General features: G+C 34.4%; 1 protein-coding gene across 1 annotated transcript in view; it reads right to left on the bottom strand.

The window, feature by feature from the left end:
- Nucleotides 1–21,221, bottom strand: part of COL25A1 (collagen type XXV alpha 1 chain) — a 293,688-nt gene that overhangs the window by 113,297 nt on the left and 159,170 nt on the right. Inside the window, exons 3-4 of the mRNA XM_070949158.1 lie at nucleotides 18,655–18,699; nucleotides 15,388–15,395 (exon numbers count right to left, since the gene is read on the bottom strand). Of these exons, the coding sequence (XP_070805259.1) occupies nucleotides 15,388–15,395; nucleotides 18,655–18,699 (53 nt within the window). The remainder of the gene's footprint in view (nucleotides 1–15,387; nucleotides 15,396–18,654; nucleotides 18,700–21,221) is intronic.

Genomic DNA, 21,221 nt, shown 5'->3' with positions numbered 1-21,221 from the left:
ATTTGAATACTATACTGTTACTTTTATTTTATTTATGTTACCTATAGGCTGCTCCAATCTGAGGGGCATACAAATATATTATGACAATCATACATTTTTTTGAAAGTATCAAAAGCAGGAAAAAAAGCAAAGACGCTTGCAATGTTCAAATTAGTTCAGTTCTGAAAATGAAGTTTAATTTTGCACATTTTTCTCATTCTTCAAAATGGGCTTAGTTGATTCCATTACTTAGTTTCTTTCATTTTTTGCTCAAATCTGCAGGAAGCATTGTTGACTTTGGTTGGAAAGTACAGAGCATGGCAATTGAAATGTATTGCTATTTTCAATACAAAAAAACCTCACTTTCTAGACATAAGCAAATATTTCTAACCGCCATGACACTAAAATGATGAAATATGTGGGATGAGGAAGCCCTGCCCTTTAACAATCCTCTATGAAAGTATGTAAGGAGCAGACTGACATACATTTTGCATCATGAAGAACATATTTTACCCCCTATGGATGCCCGTTTCTACCTTGATTTTAACCATAGTGCTCAGGTAGAAAGAAACCATCTGCATAATTGCATCAACTTTCCCAAACATGGCAATATCAATGCATTAGAGGAAATTTTAATTTATAATATAATAAAAGGAGTTTATAATTGATTCCTGCAAAGTCATGTAATCAATTATAAACCAATCCATTACCCTCCACTTAGAGACAAACAACCTACTCTCTAACAAACAGTTTGGTTTCAGGAAAAAATTTCCTGTAATCTGCAACTCCTACACTGCAGAAACATTTGGACTACACAATTCGACCAGGATAAAGCAATAGATGCAATTTACATAGACTTCTGCAAAGCTTTTGATTCAGTGGTACATGGCAAACTACTGTTAAAACTAAGCTCTTACAGCATTTCTGGATAGCTGCATTCCTGTCAAACAGGCAACAAGTAGTCAAAGTAAGGAGTGCCCTTGACTAGGTGGCTCAGTGGCTAAGATACTGAGCTTGTCGATCATAAAGGTCAGCAGTTCGGTGGTTCGAATCCCTAGTACAGGTCTCCTGGGTGAGCAGGGGGTTGGACTAGGTGACCTCCAAGATCCCTTCCTGTTACTGTTAAATCCTGCACCAGTTAACAACGGTGGCCCCCAAGGCAGCGTTTTAGGACCCACTCTCTTTCTAATTTACATAAATGACCTTTGCGATCATATTATAAGCAGCTGCATCCTCTTCACTGATAACATAAAGCTATTTAACACCACTGACAATACTGCTGCCCTACATAGTGACCTTGACTATGTGTCAGAATGATCGAACAATTGACAACTTCAAATCTCAACCAACAAATGCTCTGTCTTACACATTGGCATTGTCTGGCTCCATTTATTCGTACTCATTTCCTGTGTTCATGTCCATGTTAATACTTATACCTGTTTTCTCATACATGTTTGACAAATTAAATAAAATAAATAAAATAAACTTTTAAGGCCAAGAAATTCATGTAACTGTTTTGCATCAAAGACCTCACTGACATTCTTTAAAAACAATTTTGTGGAGTCAGGATATGCATTTAACTTCTTTTCATGAATATTTCTTCTGCCACATTCAAAACATGTTCTACACTGGCTTATCTTTGAATACCCCTCAGAGACTGCAATCGATAAAAAGGAAGCTTCCTGTATGCTAGCAAGTGAGAGCACTTCAGTCACGTCACCCTCACTGAAAGTACCTCACTGGCTTCCAATAGGTTGCCAGGTCCAATGTGGTAGTTTCCTAGGTATTTGCTGAACTGATTCCTGACATAGAAATAGCCCATATAGTTTACCTGTTTCATTGAATACGTTAAGGGTTTCTGAATTACAAAAAACGAGGTATATGGGAGCTTAGAAGTGGTAGAGATTATCCTCTTTTAGGGATTGCCTTGTCTTAATTACATAAAGTGATTTTTTTTGTAATTATGATGGTGATAAAAAAGTAACTGTACAATCAAAGCTTGCATTTTCTGCTTTCACTACTCATAATCCCAGATACAGTTTCATTTAGTGACCACTTTGCTTAATTATCATTCCCAATTATGGTTGTTAACAAGGACTATATTTTCTTCTGGTGACACTATTTTACAGAATAATCTTCCTTTGGAGACCAGACTGGACTAAATCTATTCCACAGAGCTCCAGAAGGTTAATATTTTCCAGTAATACATTATTTAAAATTACTTTAAAATTAATATTTTATTAGGAACTTGTATTAAGATTTCAGTTCGGTTTCAGTTTTTAAAAATCATAGTGTTACGTGTGCACTGAGGCTTGTTTCCATTAGAGTAGAGCCATAATCACTTTTCTTCAATTGACAGAGGTTGGTTTCATACCTCTGACAGGAGAATTATTTTGAGCTCTATCGTTCCTTTCGCTGTAATATATCTCCCACAAATACACATAGGAAAAATATAGTTAGCATAAGCTGAGAGGGAAATGGAAAATACCCAGTGTTACTTGGAGAAAATAAGCTGGATTTCTTACCACAGTCAATTAAAAATGAGAAAACAGAAAAGTTTTAAAACCTTGGAAAAGTATTGAGGCCTTAAAACAATAGGATTTTAAGAATTCATTTAAGGCTCCAGAAAATCTTTTACTGAGAGGTGAAAACTGCTATGAAACTGTTTTAGTGATCCCAAAAGACCCCAGAAAATGTGATCCCTAGGTTATAATATATAAAGAATTAATATAAAATTCTATCTCAATTCAGAAAGTATTGAATGTGCTAAGTGATATTTAAACATTTACTATCAGGTATAGTGAAGACCTACCATTAGGATATGTACATTGTCAGGTGGCATTAGAGACATATGGTACATCAATAGTGGGTGTATTTCTTGACTGTAAAGACTATGATGAGATCAAAAAGTTTATCTTCTGAGATACCTTGATAAGCAGCTATAATAAGGGAGATACTTTTTTCAAGGCAAGAGTAATCATGTTAACTGTCTTGGAGTCTCCTCTAAACCATACCAAGACATGTAATATTAGTGGAAAGATTGAGTGGGGATGTACAATAGAGCTCTTTTCCCAAGATCAGTCAACAAAGAATGCTATCCATAGCATTGGAATTCTAAGAGAAAGACAATTCAATGAAGAGGGATAACAGGAAGAAGAGGAAAAGTGGCAGGTATGCAATAAAATGTAGAAGATTTGAGAGCATTGCAGAAAGCAAACATTCATTCTTAAATGCAAGCATCATGAAACATTGATGAAACAAACCTGTGACATTTTCCCACTTTCTCCAAAAATGCTACCTGCATATTAAACATGTCCAAAATCACTGGAGTGTTAATAGGTCTAGAATTTCCATAGTACCATTTCTTGTACCATATACAATAATAACATGTCTATCTAAACATGTTCTTTTACCATAGTTATGGGCTGTAGTATTTCTCTCATTGGCCTTTCCAAAGTTGAAAGAGTGATAGTGGTGGTAATAGAATAGAATAGATTTTTGTATTGGCCAAGTGTGATTCGACACAAGGAATTTGTCTTGGTGCATATGCTCTCAGTGTACGTAAAAGAAAAGATACATTCATCAAGAATCATAAGGTACAACACTACATGATAGTCATAGGGTACAAATAAGCAATCAGGAAACAATATCAATATAAATCGTAAGGATACAAGCAACAAAGTTACAGCCATACAGCCATAAATGGAAGGAGATGGGTGATTGTTTTTTAGTTGCAGTTTTTAATCTGTCTAATGTCAAATGTTTCTTTGTACCCTTGTTTTGAGTGTATTACTCAGAAGCGTTCTTATACATGAGGGGTTTGGTGAATTGCGGGAAGTGTTTTTCTCATTTAATTAATTCCATAAACGAAAATACTCCTATAATTTCACCATCACTGCCACACAGGGCTATCCAGTTATTTTAATGCACCACTGACTTCTCAAAGAAAAGATCTTTAAGGGCAAATAATGTTGAAATATTTATCATTAACGTTCAGAGCATTTCTCATTGCAAACTACCTATTAACAAAAGGTACCTAGGGGATTGTGTATATGTGTAATGGCATAATTGTCTCCTTTTTTTGAGTGGGTATAAGTATTAACACCCCCTGATAATTATATTCAGATTTTCCTCTACAACTGGGACTGGAATTCAAAAGCACTCCAAAACTCACAATGCATTTCTGACAAAATGGGCAGAGATGACACAAAAGAAATGTGCTCTGAGCCTTTCTTTTAAATCTGACCTTGAACTGAGATTAGACTCCTTTCAAAACATGTCTCTAAATTTGGATGTCAAACACTTGAAAATCAGGCCAGAGGGAATTTAGAAAATCTGCCCCATGTACACAAATACAATAATGAAACCTTGGCTGCAATTTTACATTTATTTAGTAGGAAATACATTCAAAGGAAAACAAACGAGGCTGTGTAGATGATTTGAATGTAGTCTGTTTATCAGCATGGGCAACCATAGAAGAAAAAAATGGAAGATGCATTCTGGGTTCTTGGATGGGGGGAAAAATAATACACAAAAATTGTGTATGGTGCAATATATACTTGCCTAGTTAGAAGTTTCACAACCTATTTTTTATATTTTCTATAATACTTGTTATCCTGATTTTTAAAAAGCAATAGAGCTTGAGATAGGATAACATTAAAAAAAAAAACAATCAAGTAGCTAACTAAGCAGAAGTAATAACAAAATAGGTTGACCCTGAATAGACTGCAGTTGTCTGCATTGTCACCAATCTTTATGGTAGAGGAGTAAAGTTAAGTATGAAATACACAGTGATAATGAAGATGTCTTAAAATGTGAAATTCCTTCAGATGCCACCATGAAGAGAAAGAAAATGAAAATGAAGTTTATAAAGCTGATTGGGAGAAAGTTATATTAATAAAGGGAGACCCCATGAAGGAATTAAGTGTTCAAGAAATACTGATGACAGTTCCTTGATAGTTCCAATCTTTCACTCTAAATCCACCAAGATCATAGCTTTTCATCCCAGGATAACAGGTGATAGTAGTTCTAGACAATGGTCTCATAGAAATGATGTCATAGAATAACAGAGTTGGAAGGGACCTTTGAGGTGATCTGATCTCCAAGAATCTTTAATTCCTTAAAACTTTAATTTAATTTAATTAATTTAATTCCCCAAATCTTATGTATATACTTATACCTGTTTATACTTGTATGTTTATATGTTATGTTCATACTTATACTTGTTTTCTCATGACAAACTAAATAAATAAATAATCTCTATACCATTTCAGACAAATGGCTGTCTAGTCTCTTCTTGAAAGCCTCCAGTGTTGAAGCACTCTCAACTTCTGAAGTCAAGCTGTTCCATTCATTAATTGTTCTCACTGTTAGGAAGTTTCTCCTTAGTTCTAGGTTGATTCTCTCCTTGATTAGTTTCCACCCATTGTTTCCTGTCTTGCCTTCAGGTGCTTTGGAAAATAGTTTGACACCCCTCATCTTTGTGGCAGCCCCTCAAATATTAGAACACTGTTATAATGTCACCTCAGTCCTTCTTTTCACCAATCAAGACATACCCAATGGTCTACAACTGGAAATGAAGAATTTACCCAGCAACAAGTGGATAGTCCAAAGTTATAACCCATTCAGGCATTTGTAATCCATCCATTGAGGATACTCTGAATCATCTTTCTGCCTGCATCAAGTTAATGACACTAGCTGCTCTAGGCAATCTTGCACTAAGCACAAACATCTGCAGCAGTAAAGCCATTACTTATATTGCTGAACATGCATGGGCTCCTATGAAATCCAGAACCCTGAATTATCAGAGTCACAGGATATCTGGAAGCTAATAAAAAAAATTAAAAATATAAAAAGACAGCAATTCTGGAGACAAAAGTTTTTTTTAACCACATCTTTGTGACGGAAAATATTGAACTGTTGAACTATGGATAAAAAACATTGGCAGCCAGGAGATATTATTTAAGTTTGCATGCATGCATATAGATGTATATATGGAAATTTATATAGTACTAATATCTTCAACACTAAACTATTTCATTTTTTAATAAAATCCTGGTGCTCAAGGGCTGAACAAGTCTTCTTTTCTCCATAAAACAAGTCTTCTTTTCTCCATAAAACAAGACAACTTGTCTCATTCATATTGACTAATTCAACAGATTCGTTTTAGGGTAAATGGTTAATGAGTGTAGCAAAACAAATTATATCAATTTGCAAGAACTTGTATATTATGCTGTGATGACTAAATATTTTGAATTAGCTTAAATTAACTCTACACTTTCAAAATTGGAGAACTAATGAACAATTTAGAAAACAGAGAACAATTACAAGATAAGCATTCAATATGGAATGCCAATTTTGAAAGTTTTTAAAAGCTGTATTAAATAATAAGGTGCAAATTAAAGATTTGGTTAGACCCGTACGTCATTACACATCAGGGAACGTATGCATCTGTTGCTGTTGCATTTATACGTTGTTTGAATGTGCTTGCCTTCTGCCATTTCTCAAAAGGAGCCAGATCAATCAATCAGCTTGCAGGATGTACATTTCCACACAACACGTAATTCAGATTTGGGAGTTTTGTGTGTTGTTCTGTCTGCAACTATCTGCAACCTATGCTTATCCATCAACCTTTTTGCACCGTAGGTATGTTCGCTTCTATATGCAATTGCAGACAAGCCTAAATAAAGCCTTATTCTCTCCAAAGAAAGGCAAACTGAACAATGGAATACTTCTGCTCTCTGCTTTGTAGATATTTGCCTTCAATAATATATTTAATAATTTATCTTATCTTGCATTCCTCTTAATGCTTTTTGTGATATTAAAATTAGTGATGGGGATTCCTTTCGCTTTTCTTTTCCTGTGCTGAATTTAACATTGTATATAACAATATGTAAACACACAGAATGTAAGAGAAAAAATATTTAATTTTTTGAATATATTCCCAATATTGGAAATATATTAATGCGATTAAAAAAGTAATGGTCAAATTGGGACCAAAACCAAAGGCATAAGTGAACAATTTAACTCTTTCAACAATTATATTCTACAAATAACCCATCACCAATAAAAAATAACCAATAGGTTTAAATAGGTTAACATTTTCACAACTGATTTTAAAAGATATCCAATATATAAAATCTCATTTTTCCAATTCAGAACTTTCTGAAGTTTTCAGTACTATCCTGATGGGTTGTCAGGGGATTTTTTACCAAGAATTTAAAGAAATTTTAATATCATATTTTTTTACTTTCATGCAATACTTTGCATAAGGATCCAATGGGATCCTTTACCAGAGTCTGGGAAACAATCTAAGATAATTTGATTCTTAAGTTGGGAAAAATTCTCAGAATCTGCCATTTTATAGGGCCATTTAACTTCTTAGTACAGACTATAAACTTTATATTAAACTGTTAGCTATATGCCTAAAAGTGATTATTGGTAAAATTAATCATATGGATCAATCTGGCTTGATTGCAAATCATTTCCCTATCAGGAAATCATTAAATATTATACAACTTAGTAAAATTAATATGGTAAACTTTATTTCAGTGCCTTACAGTGGCAATTACAGAACAGGCTTCAAATAATAGTGGTAACTATAAAAGAATAGAAAGCATCTGCTTTCAAGCAAAAAAAATTGAGAATAAAGAAAATAATTATATATAGACCTTAGAAAAAGAGAGGCTGGGACATGTCCAATTTTTCAATATATTATCAAGCAGCATAGTTAGGGCATATGATTCCATTTACTATGGAAGACTCTTCTAAACAATGGATTCAAATTAAAATTATGTCAGAGCCAAATAAGTTTATAAATCAGTGGTTTTTTTCATTCAAAACATGTTTCTAAAATAAAACAGATGGAAAAATATTTTACTAAAACAATGCTTCAAATTTGGAATAATAAAAACATAGCTTTGATAAAGGGCATTTCTCCTTTAATTCCTTTGATAACATATTTTGATCAGAATAATTATTTATGGTTTGGCTAAGATAGAGCATTTGAGAGCATATAATCTTTATAGTGAAAAGACTTTCATATCAAAGATGAACCTCTCAATGAAGATCAGGCAGAGCAACAAATAAGCAATAAGGTAGAATGCCTTTTTTAGTTTCAACTTAAACCTGTTCTGAGCAATAGAAATATTAGAGTTTCAGAAATATGACCTTACACTAATTTCGATACTTCAATACTTCATTATTTAGGAAAACCGAAAGGAACAAATTAAAAAAATCTACAGTTTATCACTGCAATTAGAAATAGGAAATCTGCCATATGGGTTAAAGGAAGCTTGAGATATTGATCTTGGTAATCCCGTTCAGGAAACAAATTGTCAACAGTTATGGAAACCAGGTGGATTCATTTCAAACCATTTAAATGACTGATCATCACCATATTTGATGGCAACTAATTCCATAATTTATTTATGTTTAGTGTAAATTGAACTTCCTTACTATCAGTCCTGGATCTCCCTGCTTTTGAGAAAACATTGATGAGGTGGAAACATTTCTCTATCCACATTTTACAAACTATACTGTATATTATAGAGTTATATCTGTTCTAATCTGCCTTTCTTTCTTTCCTCAAAATAATGCTATACTCTTTCCTTTTAGGGAAGCGGTTTGGTTTTGGTTGCCTGTTTTCCAGATCTGAAATCTCACTGTTAACTGTAATGAATATCTTTCCTTATATAGCTAGATTCTCTGAGCTATAATGAAATAGCACTTGAGACCCATAATTGTTAAAATTCATATTTTATTCATTTGTTACATAACAATTTTTCCATGCCTTTCTATTAAAAAATAGCCAGCTAGGAACAATATAATTAACATAACTTATAATTTATAGTTATTTAAGACTCAGAAAAGAATATTTAAAACAGAACTCAGATAAAATATGATTTTCAAATAAAACAATACAGTAAGAAAGCAAACCCATTTTGTAAGCAAATTGATGATGCAAAGTTAGAAGGCTAGCTGAAACTTTGCTTGGGTTGCAGCTCCCAAAGTCTTAGCTTAGCCACTGAATAGACGTTTTCAAGAGCCACCCAAACTGAACATCAAACATTGATTGAATGTAAATTATTAAATTCATTTATTTAAAATATATGGCATTAGCACAACTGTGCAAATGTTTCTAAAGTAGTGTTTGCACAGGTCTATAACTGAAAAACTGCTAGATCTACTGACTAGACAAAGAAAATGGTTGAATACAATATATAAATACAGTATTGAATACAGTATATATGGCAGTATATACGGCATTCTTGCATGCTATGGGAGCAGCTCTGTAGCGACAAAAAAGCTCTACAGAGAACCATTAAAATTGCCCAGAATATCATCAGACTCCAGCTACCAGCCCTGAACGACATCTTCGAATCTCGCTGTTTGAAAAAGTTACATAACATTCTCAGAACTCTTCCCATCCTGCTTACAATCTTTTTGGACTGTTGCCTTCTGGCAGAAGATACAGAACAATTAAAACTCATATCACATGTTTTATGAATAGTTTTTATCCCAGAGCTATAATTGCACTCAATAATGAACTAAAGGGCCACCATCAGTGAGCTGTTGGACAGTATTACTTGGTCTGTTGTGTGGATGTTTGGGTGGTTTAGGGGTGGGGAATTGTGGTGAGTGAGAGTGTGTTTGGGGATTATTATGTGTGTTGGACCTGGTCTTTGGGTGTTAAGTGAATTTCGTTGTATGGGTGTATACATGTACAATGACAATAAAGTTATTTATTTATTTGTTTGTTTGTTTGTTTATAAAGCCCAAGATAATTTCTATATGATGATAATTTGGTAGATTATAGACAGTCATGGGGATGGCATTGAGAGCAGTATTCAGAAGGCCTTCCAAAAATAGAAGGACAGAAGCATTACTTGAACCCCAGAAATCAGATAACGTAATCAGATTTGCAAGGTGTGTTAATATAGTTTATCCAATAAAGCTTTGTTCTACCTTCTAGGAGAATCCGTTTCCTGTTCTGCACAACTTCAGAAGACTGACATATGTTTATATTTCACTTTCTCCCGCCACTTCAAGATTTTCCTGGAGATGAACAGCTCTGTGTATTTGTATCTGACAAAGAATGACCGGCCCAACGTTTTCTTCAATGAGTTTCTATGGCTTAGAGTGGATTTAAGCTTGGTTGTCTCTATTTCAACATCTTCACTACTATGTCACACTGCTCTGATTCTGTATATAATACAAAACAGTTATTGCTTAGCCTATTTTTTTTACAGTAACAAATATTTTGCATATATCTACTTCCCATAGAAGGCTAACAATATTTATTTGAATGAGAACTGATAAATAACATAATGTTGGGGAAGTTTAGCCAATAAGTCATCTATTACCATTATTATCTACGGTAAATATAAATGTAAGAGGTTAAAAAAAATACACATTTCAGTGTATCCCATTTTTTTTAAAAAAATGTTGCTTATTGGAAATCCCTATCCCAAATCCACCCTAATACCAGCAACTTACCAACTAACTGACTCCATTCTAAACTTATTTGGATTGACAGAAGAAATTTAAAGCAACAGGTGCTTTTAATCATATACAGAAAGGAATACTTGATATGCGTATGCTTGATGGTAATATTAAATCACACTTTGCACACTTGAAGGACAAAAAGCCAAAATAGGTTATATTCTGTCGTGCTGAATATGGGGGAGGAACATCTAGATAAATGATCCACATAGTTGGAAATGGAAATGTTTAAGTAATTTCCTACTTAGGGATATACTGAAGACTGGTTAATGAATTGCACTATTTGAGGAAACCACAGCCAATTAGTTTCGTTCAAAACCGATCTTTCAAATAATTTATTTTGAAATGTTGGTCTTGCATTATAGCACTGATTAGGCACATAAACCGAGGCTGTGCTGGTGAAGTATATTAAACATAAATAATCACAGCTGTGTGAAGCCTACTCTAATCCACTTCTTCACACCAGTCTTTTTGAATGGTTAATTTTAGTGAAAGATGAAAGCTCAAACAATCAAGACTACTGCCAGTCAGAAGTCAGAATACCTGTCTGAAATAAAAACATACTTCTGAATAGAACCCTTTTGCTGTTTAGCAAGATGTGAGCGCTAGGACTACCTTGACTGTTCCGCAGAACTGTGGCTGCACAATTCAGATGATCTCTAAATGAGTGATCATTTAGTATTATTTTCTGTATTACATTCTGAATTACTTTCTGCCACCTAGTGGTCATCCAGAATTGCACACACAAACTGCAGTACAGAACTGAGGTGAGTTGCCATCTATTGGTGATATGGATTTTTGCAGTCCAAATAGTACCCTTTTAGTTTTCCAGAGGCTATGAAGAAAATGCCATCTCTGCAAGGAAACTAAAGAAACAGGTGACCACCTAGTTAACTACTGCAAGAAGATTGTACAGATTTACTACAGACCACTGCGTGCCAAAGTAGCAACAATGGTGGAATGGAAGATCCGCAAGAAATACAATTTGCTGAAAACAAGAACTGGTGGGATCACAAAACAGACAAAAGTAATAGAAAATGAAGAAGTTAAAGACTTTAGAATTCAAGCAGACAAGCAACTAGCCCAAAACACTCCAGACTTAACAACTGTAAATGAAAAGACAAAAAAGTATGGATAATGTACAGTATGTGGTGGTATCTGGACATAGCAGAAAAGAGAAAGAACTGGAGAAAATCACAAAACATGAAGTCCCACAAATAGAAATAGAACAACTGTGGGGAAAAAAGCAAAAGCAATAGTAACAATAGGTGCCCTTGCTTGGGGACAATCCCAAAATGACTGGAGCACTTATTAGACAATAACATCTGCCTATCCTTCGTCCTTGGGTAGGATGTGGTATCTGGATAAGAATGCCAATTCCAGTTTAAACATCTGGCTGACTGTGCAACCAACTATAATAATATACTGTAGGCCTATTTCACTGGACTGTAAGTCAAGTAAGGTAAAGGTAAAGGTTCCCCTCGCACATATGTACTAGTTGTTCCCAACTCTAGGGGACGGTGCTCATCTCTGTTTCAAAGGCGAAGAGCCAGCGCTGTCCGAAGATGTCTCCGTGGTCATATGGCCAGCATGACTAAATGCCAAAGGCACACGGAACGCTGTTACCTTCCCACCAAAGGTGGTCCCTATTTTTCGACTTGCAGTTTTTACGTGCTTTCGAACTGCTAGGTTGGCAGAAGCTGGGACAAGTAATGGGAGCTCACCCCGTTATGCAGCACTAGGGATTCGAACTGCTGACCTTCCAATTGACAAGCTTAGTGTCTTAGCCGCTGACTTCAGCCACTGTAAGCCACTGACTATTATCCCTTGTACTTGTAAGTCAAGTACAAGGGATGATAGTCTCTATTTATTCCAAGAAGCACAACAAAAATGCCAGTCACACATTGATGTGACTCAAGAGGTAGTTCTTTTTTTAAAAAAAGTCATTTGTATATATGAAGAAAAACAATTTTATATTCCACTCCAGACAAAATGTATGTAAGGTCTGCTTTGAAATGTATTACAGGGAGGAAGAGAAAATAATCCTCTTTTAAAAAAATATGAAGATTGTGTGAAAGGAAACAGTGTTCTGTTTAAAGAACAGGTGTCACACTCATGGCATCACATTGCTGTCATATGACGTGACATTTTTTCCCTGCACAGAGCTGTGGTGGACATGGCCTGCGTGTGACGCATTTGGCCACAGACTGCCAGTTTGACACCCCTGATTTAAAAGTATCAGCATCTTGGATTTCAAGGGATGTGCCTTTAATTTAATTCTATGAAAGCAGAACGGAATGAAGTTCCTGTAATTAAGTGCTAAATTAAATCAAAGATTGTAAGGAAGTCTAAAACTGAATTGAGCATTGAGATTAGAAAATAAAAGGTCAAGAAATGTGTGTGCTTGTAAATATACTATAAACATTCCTGGTTATTTACTCAACTGATTTTACAATAGACCTGCTGATTTGAACCAATACATCAATAGTCAGGCACATTTCCTGTTATTTCTGTTATTCTTGCTTGCTATTATTTTCTTTTTTATTTCAGATAGAGGGAATATGGGTAGTCCTCAATTTATGACCACAATTGAGCCCAAATTTTTTGTTAAGTGAGATATTTATTAAGTGAGTTTTGCCCCAAAACTCTGACTTTTCTTGCCAGAGTTGTTAAGTGAATCATATGCAGTTGATAGGTTAGTAACCTGGTTGTGTAGTGAATCTGGTTTTCCCATTGATTCTGCTTGTCAAGAAGCAGAATCCCAGGATCACATGACCCTGGGACACAACAAAGGTCATAAATATGAATAAATTGTTAAGCATCTGTATTTCCATATTATATTCTGGGCTTTCTAGATTTTTTGAAGTTAAATAAGAGATTGGTATGAAATTATTCTTTTTTAAACATATATGTTGTAGATAAAAGAATTGCAAGATCCATTGATACCTATTGATTGCAGGGGAAAGAATGAATTCTGCCTCTATCACATGCTTATAAATACCCAAAGGCTTATAGTTGACCACAATGAAAATTCAAATATTGAACTAACATGGCCATTTATATTTATGCTCTGATATGTGCTGGTATAATGTATTTACATGGGAATGGAAATAGTATTTCAAAGGAATTTTTAAGTCTCAGATTAGTAAATCCTCAATCCTATCCAAAATACATTATTTCACAATTGATGGCAGTGCCTCTTTGCAATACATTGAACTCTGTCATTTTTCAGGCTTGAACATAACCCTGATTAAAAAGATGTCACTTAGTTAAGGAACCTTACAGTTAATGACACTCTTAATGTAGTGCCATCTTTTCTTGGGTATATGCACTGATGTAGGGCTATTTAAATAATTAGCACAAAGGAGGAGTACTTATACGGGCTCCAAAGTAATTTTTGGAAGTCTATTACGCATATTATTAAAAGTTAACAAACTATCTTCTGGGATCTAAAAGACTTCACATTATGATGTCATTAACTTTTGTAGACCACAGATGAAGTAGATTGTAGACCACAAAAGTATGCAATTATAAATCAATTAGTCTAGAAGGTGCTACAGGAGCCTTATTTTTACAGCAGTAGACAAACTCAATTTCACCTCTGATGCTACTTAGAAAAATGCAGTTCTAGCAAGCTTTATTTTTTTAAAAAAGCCTGTTAATTACGAGTAAAGTTTAACTCTATTAGAATAGAAGCCTGCTGGAGGAATAACAGATATAAATTCCCAACAAATAATGTTTAAGTAAAGAAAAGTGATATGCATGATTAACCTCCTTTAAGTAATGTTTTAAATTATGATGTATTTTAAGAATGTTTAAGCTCAATAAACATAATTCATACAATGGCTATTTTGTCGCTAAGATATATGTTGCTATATGAAATTAGGCTTACTTGCATGATTCTATGTACAAATCTGCTAAATGAAATAAAAATGTTCAGCAAAATATAACAAAAAAGGACAAATTTACTGAATACACTACATTCTACTCAATCATAGTTAACACAAAGACAATGAAAAAAGACCAAGATTTTACTTGGGTAGTACCAGACAAAATTTAGCAATAGGTTATATGTAAATTCTGCTTGTTAGTAAAACAATTGTGAAATGGATTTTGGGTTTCATCTCTATTTAATGGACTAATGATCTTTAAATCTTGATTTCTTGTTAATGGACTAATGGTCTTTAAGTCTATGGTTTGTTCGTTAAAAATGGTCAAGGATGTTGACAGACACAAATAACATAAATTCAGAATTTGAAGACACCCCACAAATGGTCACCTAAATTGAGATTTTATTGTACAGTAAAGGCTGTAGAAGATTACCAACTGTTTTTTTTTATACTTTTACTACTGATTCAGTCCGAAAAAGGAATGAAATGGGTGGATGATACATAGACTGCATGGTATGAAAAATATTATGAGGTTGATCCCTGGTACCATTGCAACAATTCCTTTTCCAGGATAAAGGATCAATATGCCATTTTGACTTAATATACAAACTTAGCACATTCTGATTAGTATATACATTTACATCTTTCAATCATGCAGACTTTTGGATGGATGAGGCTTCAGCTGAGTACTTCCATTGATTTTTTAAATAAATTGAGGCAACACATTCTTATAACTTTATAATATGCTGTTATAAAATAAAATTAAAATATTGATTGCTCTGTCTAGCATACTATAAAAAAATTAATGCACATGAGTTTTGAAATTAAGTTTAAAAATAATGTTTTTCCCTTGTCCCCCAAAATTCAAGTTTAAAAAGTGCTAATAATAAAACTGACTGCTTTTTGAATAGAAATTGGCACTTTTAACACATTGCTCACTTTTACCCATTATTGAAAACACCTTTTTCCTAATCTTGAAAAACAGAAGATCCAATAGTACAACAGTTGTACTTACAGGAGGTCCTGTGAAAAGAAAACAGAAGAAAAGAAGAAATACATATAGACACATGAGTTTTTAAAACACTAATATTATTTGAAGATTAGTATTATTCATAGCCAAACAAGATCACTATTAGTTATTAAAATTATTTTACAGCATCAGTACAGCTTTAAAGATAGTGCTTTAGATTTTATATAAATGTAGTTCCTGTCCATTATTCATTAAAACAGTATAGCTGCTTTAAGAGATACATTAATATTAATGAATTAATTCCGTAAAACAGCTGCATCCTACTTTCAGGGTTGAAAAAAAAATCAGGTAAGGTCTAAACTTTAACTTATTTTGAAGTGGTATACTCTTAACATTTATATTCTTCTCAGGTAACATTAATCTTATGTTCTACCATCCTTCTCCAAGTAAACTCATATTAATTTCTCCCCATAGCATTTAATTTTAGAATAAAGGTAGAATTGGATCTATATTTTTGCCATCTACTTGTCCAAAGATGGACAAGTTCACTAATCACAAAACCAAAACTGCTTCTTAAATGTCCTCTCCTTTTTAATTTCTCTTGTGCAAGATCCCTCTTAAAATATTACATTTTGTGAAGCAATATTGGCAAATTTTCCTAATTTTTTACACACCATTCTTGAGACTGTCAAACAACATCAAATCTTTATGTTAGCTTTATTAAAAGGGGTGGTTGTAACCATCAGATCAATGACTTTTCATTCGTTTTTCTTTTTTCTCTTGGCTTCATGTTGCAAAAAGGTATTTGGAACAGCTGATATTGAAATTTACTTAAATATAGCTAGACTTTTGCTAATAATATGATGCTAATCAGCTAGAGTAATTTCTTGATTTTAATGATCTTAATCTAAAGATATATTTAATACTCAGGATCTTTTTCCTAACAGAAAACAGTTTAGTTTCCTTTATTAATGTCATACCATTAAACACGTAAGACATTTTACTGAAATCTCTTATTGAAATCCCAAAATTTAATTCATATGTGATACAACAAGCATGATGGTTTCCTGCTCTTTTTACCTCTGGTCCAACCATTAGAAATAAATTAATTTTCTATGTTGTGTTTTATACCTTTTATGTTGATTTGAAAGTTATTTTTTTAAGTTAGCAATAGCACTTAGACATATACTACTTCATAGTGCTTATAGAGGGCTTTTACAGCCCTCTATAAGCGGTTTAAAGAGTCAGCATATTTCCCCCAACAATCTGGGTCTTCATTCTACCGACGTTGGAAGGATGGAAGTCCTTGAGCCGGTGGGACTTGAACTGCTGAACTGCTGACAATCAGCAGTCAGCAGAAGTAGCCTGCAGTACTGCACTCTAACCACTGCGTCACCACAGTTCTTAACTAGTTAATTAATTGAAACATCAAGATAAAGTACTGTTAATCCCAAAAGAATCATAGTTATCCTGAGTCATGCTGCAGACTCAGCTGATCCTCTTAGTGTTAAACTACATAGCATATGCAAACAGAACTAAGGAGTAAAATTAGCTGAATTTTCCTTTCTCCTGAAAGATTTTTTTTCAGGAGCATGACAATGCCATTCTAAGAACGTTCAATCACAGACTTTCATACGTTCACTGATATACAGGTAGTCCTCAATTTATGATCACAGTTGGGACAAGAATTTCCATTGTTAAGTAAGGTGGATGTCAAGTGAATTACACCTGATTTCATGACCTTTTTTTTTTTTTGCCATAGTTGTTAAGTGAATCACTGCAATTCACTTTCTTCAATTGATTTCGCTTCTCGGAATCCAGCTAGGACAGGGGTGGGCAAATATGGCCTCTTTATGACCTGTGGACTTCAACTCCCAGAATTCCTGAGCCAGGCTGTCTCAGGAATTCTGGGAGTTGAAGTCCACAGGTTGTAAAAGGGCCACAGTTACCCACCCCTGAGCTAGGAAGATTGCAAATGGTGATCACAGAGCCCCAGGACAGTTTAGCAATCGTAAATACATTGCCAATTGCTCAAATTTTGATCATGTAACCATGGGGATGCTGTGACAGTCTTAAGTGGATATGTTCCCTACCTTGAGTTATTTACAAAAATAATAAAGATGGGATACAAATAAATACAAATGAATGCACAACAATGCACCAAATCACCAAAGTATGCCAATGTTGACAATATCCTTTAGGCAAGAAAATTATTCTGGGTTTTTTTCATTAATCCTTGCATGAAGACACATACTTTAACAGAGTAACAGAGTTGGAAGGGACCTTGCAGGTCATCTAGTCCAACTCCCTGCCCAAGCAGGAGACTCTACCTCTGCCTCTACCTAGGATCAAACACACAATCTCCTGATTGTGAGGCAAGAGCTCTACCTCTAGGTCACTATACTTCATGCATACAATACCATTCCTTGTGCAAAAGAGGCTGTTCGCTAATAGAAAACCACTTCTGCACACAAGGGAATCTTGTCTCTAAAAAAAAATGTAACATGTGTTCCAGGCAAAATGGAACAACTTGCTATGGCCAACTCACAGTGATCAACTTGTTGCAGCCTATTTGCCATGGGACAACTCGCCACAGAACAATTCAACAATTCAATTATTTAAAATAATTTTAAAAATATTTTAATTTTTGCCATTCACATTTCATTTTATCCCTCCTTTTGCATCCTTTCTTTCTTTCAATATTAGTGTAATATGAGCCATGGTGGCACAGTGGTTAGAATGCAGTACTGCAGGCTACTTCTGCTGACTGCCAGCTGCCTGCAATTTAGCAGTTTGAATCTCACCAGGATCAAGGTTGACTCAGCCTTCCATCCTTCTGAGGTCGGTAAAATGAGGACCCAGATTTTTTGGGGTGATATGCTGACTCTGTAAACCGTTTAGAGAGGGCTGTAAAGCACTGTGAAGTGGCATATAAGACTAAGTGCTATTGCTATAAGTGTTAACTCTTCTCCTGCAGCAAGTTGTCTCATGGCGAGTTGGCCATGGCAAGTTGACTTAGACCCCTTTCCAGGCACTTGGAAATTTCATTCTCAAGTGCATCAGTTACCACGGCAAGTGGCAAAAGATTGAAAAGCTGTAGCCTCAATTATCTATAGGGCAGAAGTTGTTCAGGACAGTGCTGTGTTGTTATCCCTTTTGTGTCCTCTAATAATCTCTCATCTCTCATTGAGTATATTTGTTAAAAAAGGCAGCCAATAAACATTGTTAACTGAATCTATTAGAAGACAGACCAGAAATAATATTTTTATATCATCCAAAGAAAATGCATTACTTTTATGTTTAAAAACTTACCGGTCTCTCCTCTTCTTCCTCGTTTACCTCGTTTACCAGGAGGACCTGAAAAGAAAATATTATATAATTGGTAATATTGGAATTCAGTTTTCTAATCTCTTTCAGAAACTGCTTGTTAACTATTTTTCAGCTATTAGAGAACTTTGGATCAACAGGTTTGACACATTGGGTTAGTTTCTTTCAATCCTCAGCAACTACAAGTTTATGACCTTAAAAAGAATTGAGAATAAAACAGCAAATGGGTAGTTAAAACTTTGTTTTTTAGAAAGTTACAAATGTACTAAGGGTCCAGATAAATATAAAGTGAGATTTCCATGGGAAAACACTTTTGTTTTTGAAGTTTAAAAAATAAGATAAATTTTAAAAATTTAGATTACAATTAAAGATTACAATTACATTAATTTGACTTATTCTTACAGGATGAAATAATAGTCATAGCAAATATCTGAGTTTCTGAATAATCAGGAATTACAGTTCAGAATGATAACAAGTCAGTTCTTAAACCTCTCATATCTTCTTGCATTCCTTCTCTTTGAAGAGTAGATACCGATTTCCCATTTTTAACTTTCATAGTATCCATTGATTATAATTGCCTGTTTACAATGTCTGTATTCTGCCTTCTGTTTAGATAAATTTATCTATTTAGCCTGGAATAGTGACTAATTAAGTAAGCAGTGGGAATGCATAAAAATAAAAAAGATTGAGGTTTCTAGAAGTATTTTTTTGGGGGGGTCTGTGTGTTGGAATCCAACATACTTTCACCTGCAACTGGTATGCCTTACTCTATAGATTACTCTCAAATGAGGAAAATGGTCAATTCTAATTTACTGTTGTCTCCCTCCTGGCTTACTTGATTTTGCTCTGAAATCATTAACATATGCCCGGATAGCCAATAACAATATAAACTTATATGTAGCAAATATACTGCAATTCTGATCCTTCATAAACATATATCATCTATGTCTGAATTACTATGAAGTTTTATAGTTTCTGATTCTTCAGTTAAAGCAAGATTAATTGGTTTGGAAATCAATTGAAATTCTTTTGCATAAGCCATTTTCTTTATATGGGCAATTCTTATCAATCCACAAAATGTGACATTTTCACTTTTTAATAAAGTTCCTATCAATATGCTCTAGTTTTCAGCTTGCCTGAGGACAACTTGAGATAGGTTCTTTATTCAAATATAGTAGAATCCCAGGTGTGACATTTATTTCCATAAGCACATTATACCTGTGTCATGGTCCTGCATTAACTTACAAGTAGATTTCTAGCTGCAATTCAATGTGTTGGTTTTAATCTACAAAACCTTTATAGCTATGCACCTTGGTACCTACAGGACTGTCTTTTCCTATCAGAATTATTCCTATCAGTAGGAATCTCAGAAAAACCTTCAGGGGGGTTCCCCATTTTATAAGGGAAAGGAGGCTGAGGACTACTGGTGCTGTTTTTCCACTTCTGTGGAATAGTTGAAGCTAAATCAGCTAGTTTTCTAGAAGCTGATGAAGATGGAACTCTTCTGAAGAGTGTTCTGTGAGGAGGTTGAATGATTTAATATGTATGCAAGTCAGTGGTGGGTTGCCCCCGGTTCGCACCGGTTCTATAGAACCGGTAGTAAAACTGGCAGGAGGCTCCACCTACCGACATCATCAAAACGCTTGCGCAGAAGAGTGCTTGTGCCCCGCTGCAAACTGGTAGTAAAGTTTGTAGAACCCAGCCCTGATGCACCCCAGTGAAGATACCCCCGGGAATATAAATTTAATTTTTAAATAATACATTTCCTGTATTTCTTTATCATCTATTAAGAAGAGCTGGAGGATCCCCTGAAAGAGTGTGGGAGGATTTGGGCAAGTTATATAAAGAACCAGCCTTCTAGACCTTTATATCAAAAGCCATTATGATGAAGGAACCGAATATCTCGCCTACTACATTTAAACTCACTTTTTATCAACCTTTGTCAGATAGACCAGACAGAAAACATGACCAAATGAGCTAATTCAACTACGTAATTAAGGAGTTAAGGCTACATTAACAGAATTTTGCATGTCTTACAGTACAAATCTCCCACTGTCTTATTACAGCTTGTGAAATTAGGAAAGTTTTTTTTTTCTGTGTGTCTTGCTTTGCCCATTATACAGCTGTGGGCTAGGTTCTCCCTTATCTATCCCTTTCTCAAACAATATTTCTCCTCCAACGTCCCTAAAATTATTTCCACATATCTTTACTCTTTTAAATAGGAATGTATTTAAAAATAGATACCCTAAATTCAGAGTATTTAATTGTCTGATGCATATATTGCTTTCTGAAGTAGGCTCTTGATTATAACACATTACAGCATAATAAGCCACTTACTGTCAGTCTAATAGCACACAGTAAAGTGATCCCAAAAATAATTTTAAAACTTTTCCTTAAGATTACTGGACATCTTTTCATGGAGAAGATTTTTTGTTATAAAATTGCCATTGAAAAAGTAATTTTATGTCAGATTTTAACAGTAATGTTTAGCAGGTGAACAAAACATGAGGCCCCAAGCCAGATGTAGCCCCAAATCCTGGATGAATTCCAAT

This window comes from Pituophis catenifer, unplaced genomic scaffold, assembly GCF_029215685.1.
Source record: "Pituophis catenifer annectens isolate HBS135680 unplaced genomic scaffold, rPitCat1.0.hap2 SCAF_8, whole genome shotgun sequence".
NCBI classification, from domain to species: Eukaryota; Metazoa; Chordata; class Lepidosauria; order Squamata; family Colubridae; genus Pituophis; species Pituophis catenifer.
Note: the sequence above shows the minus strand (reverse complement) of the source record. Positions and strands in the feature narration are given on the sequence as shown.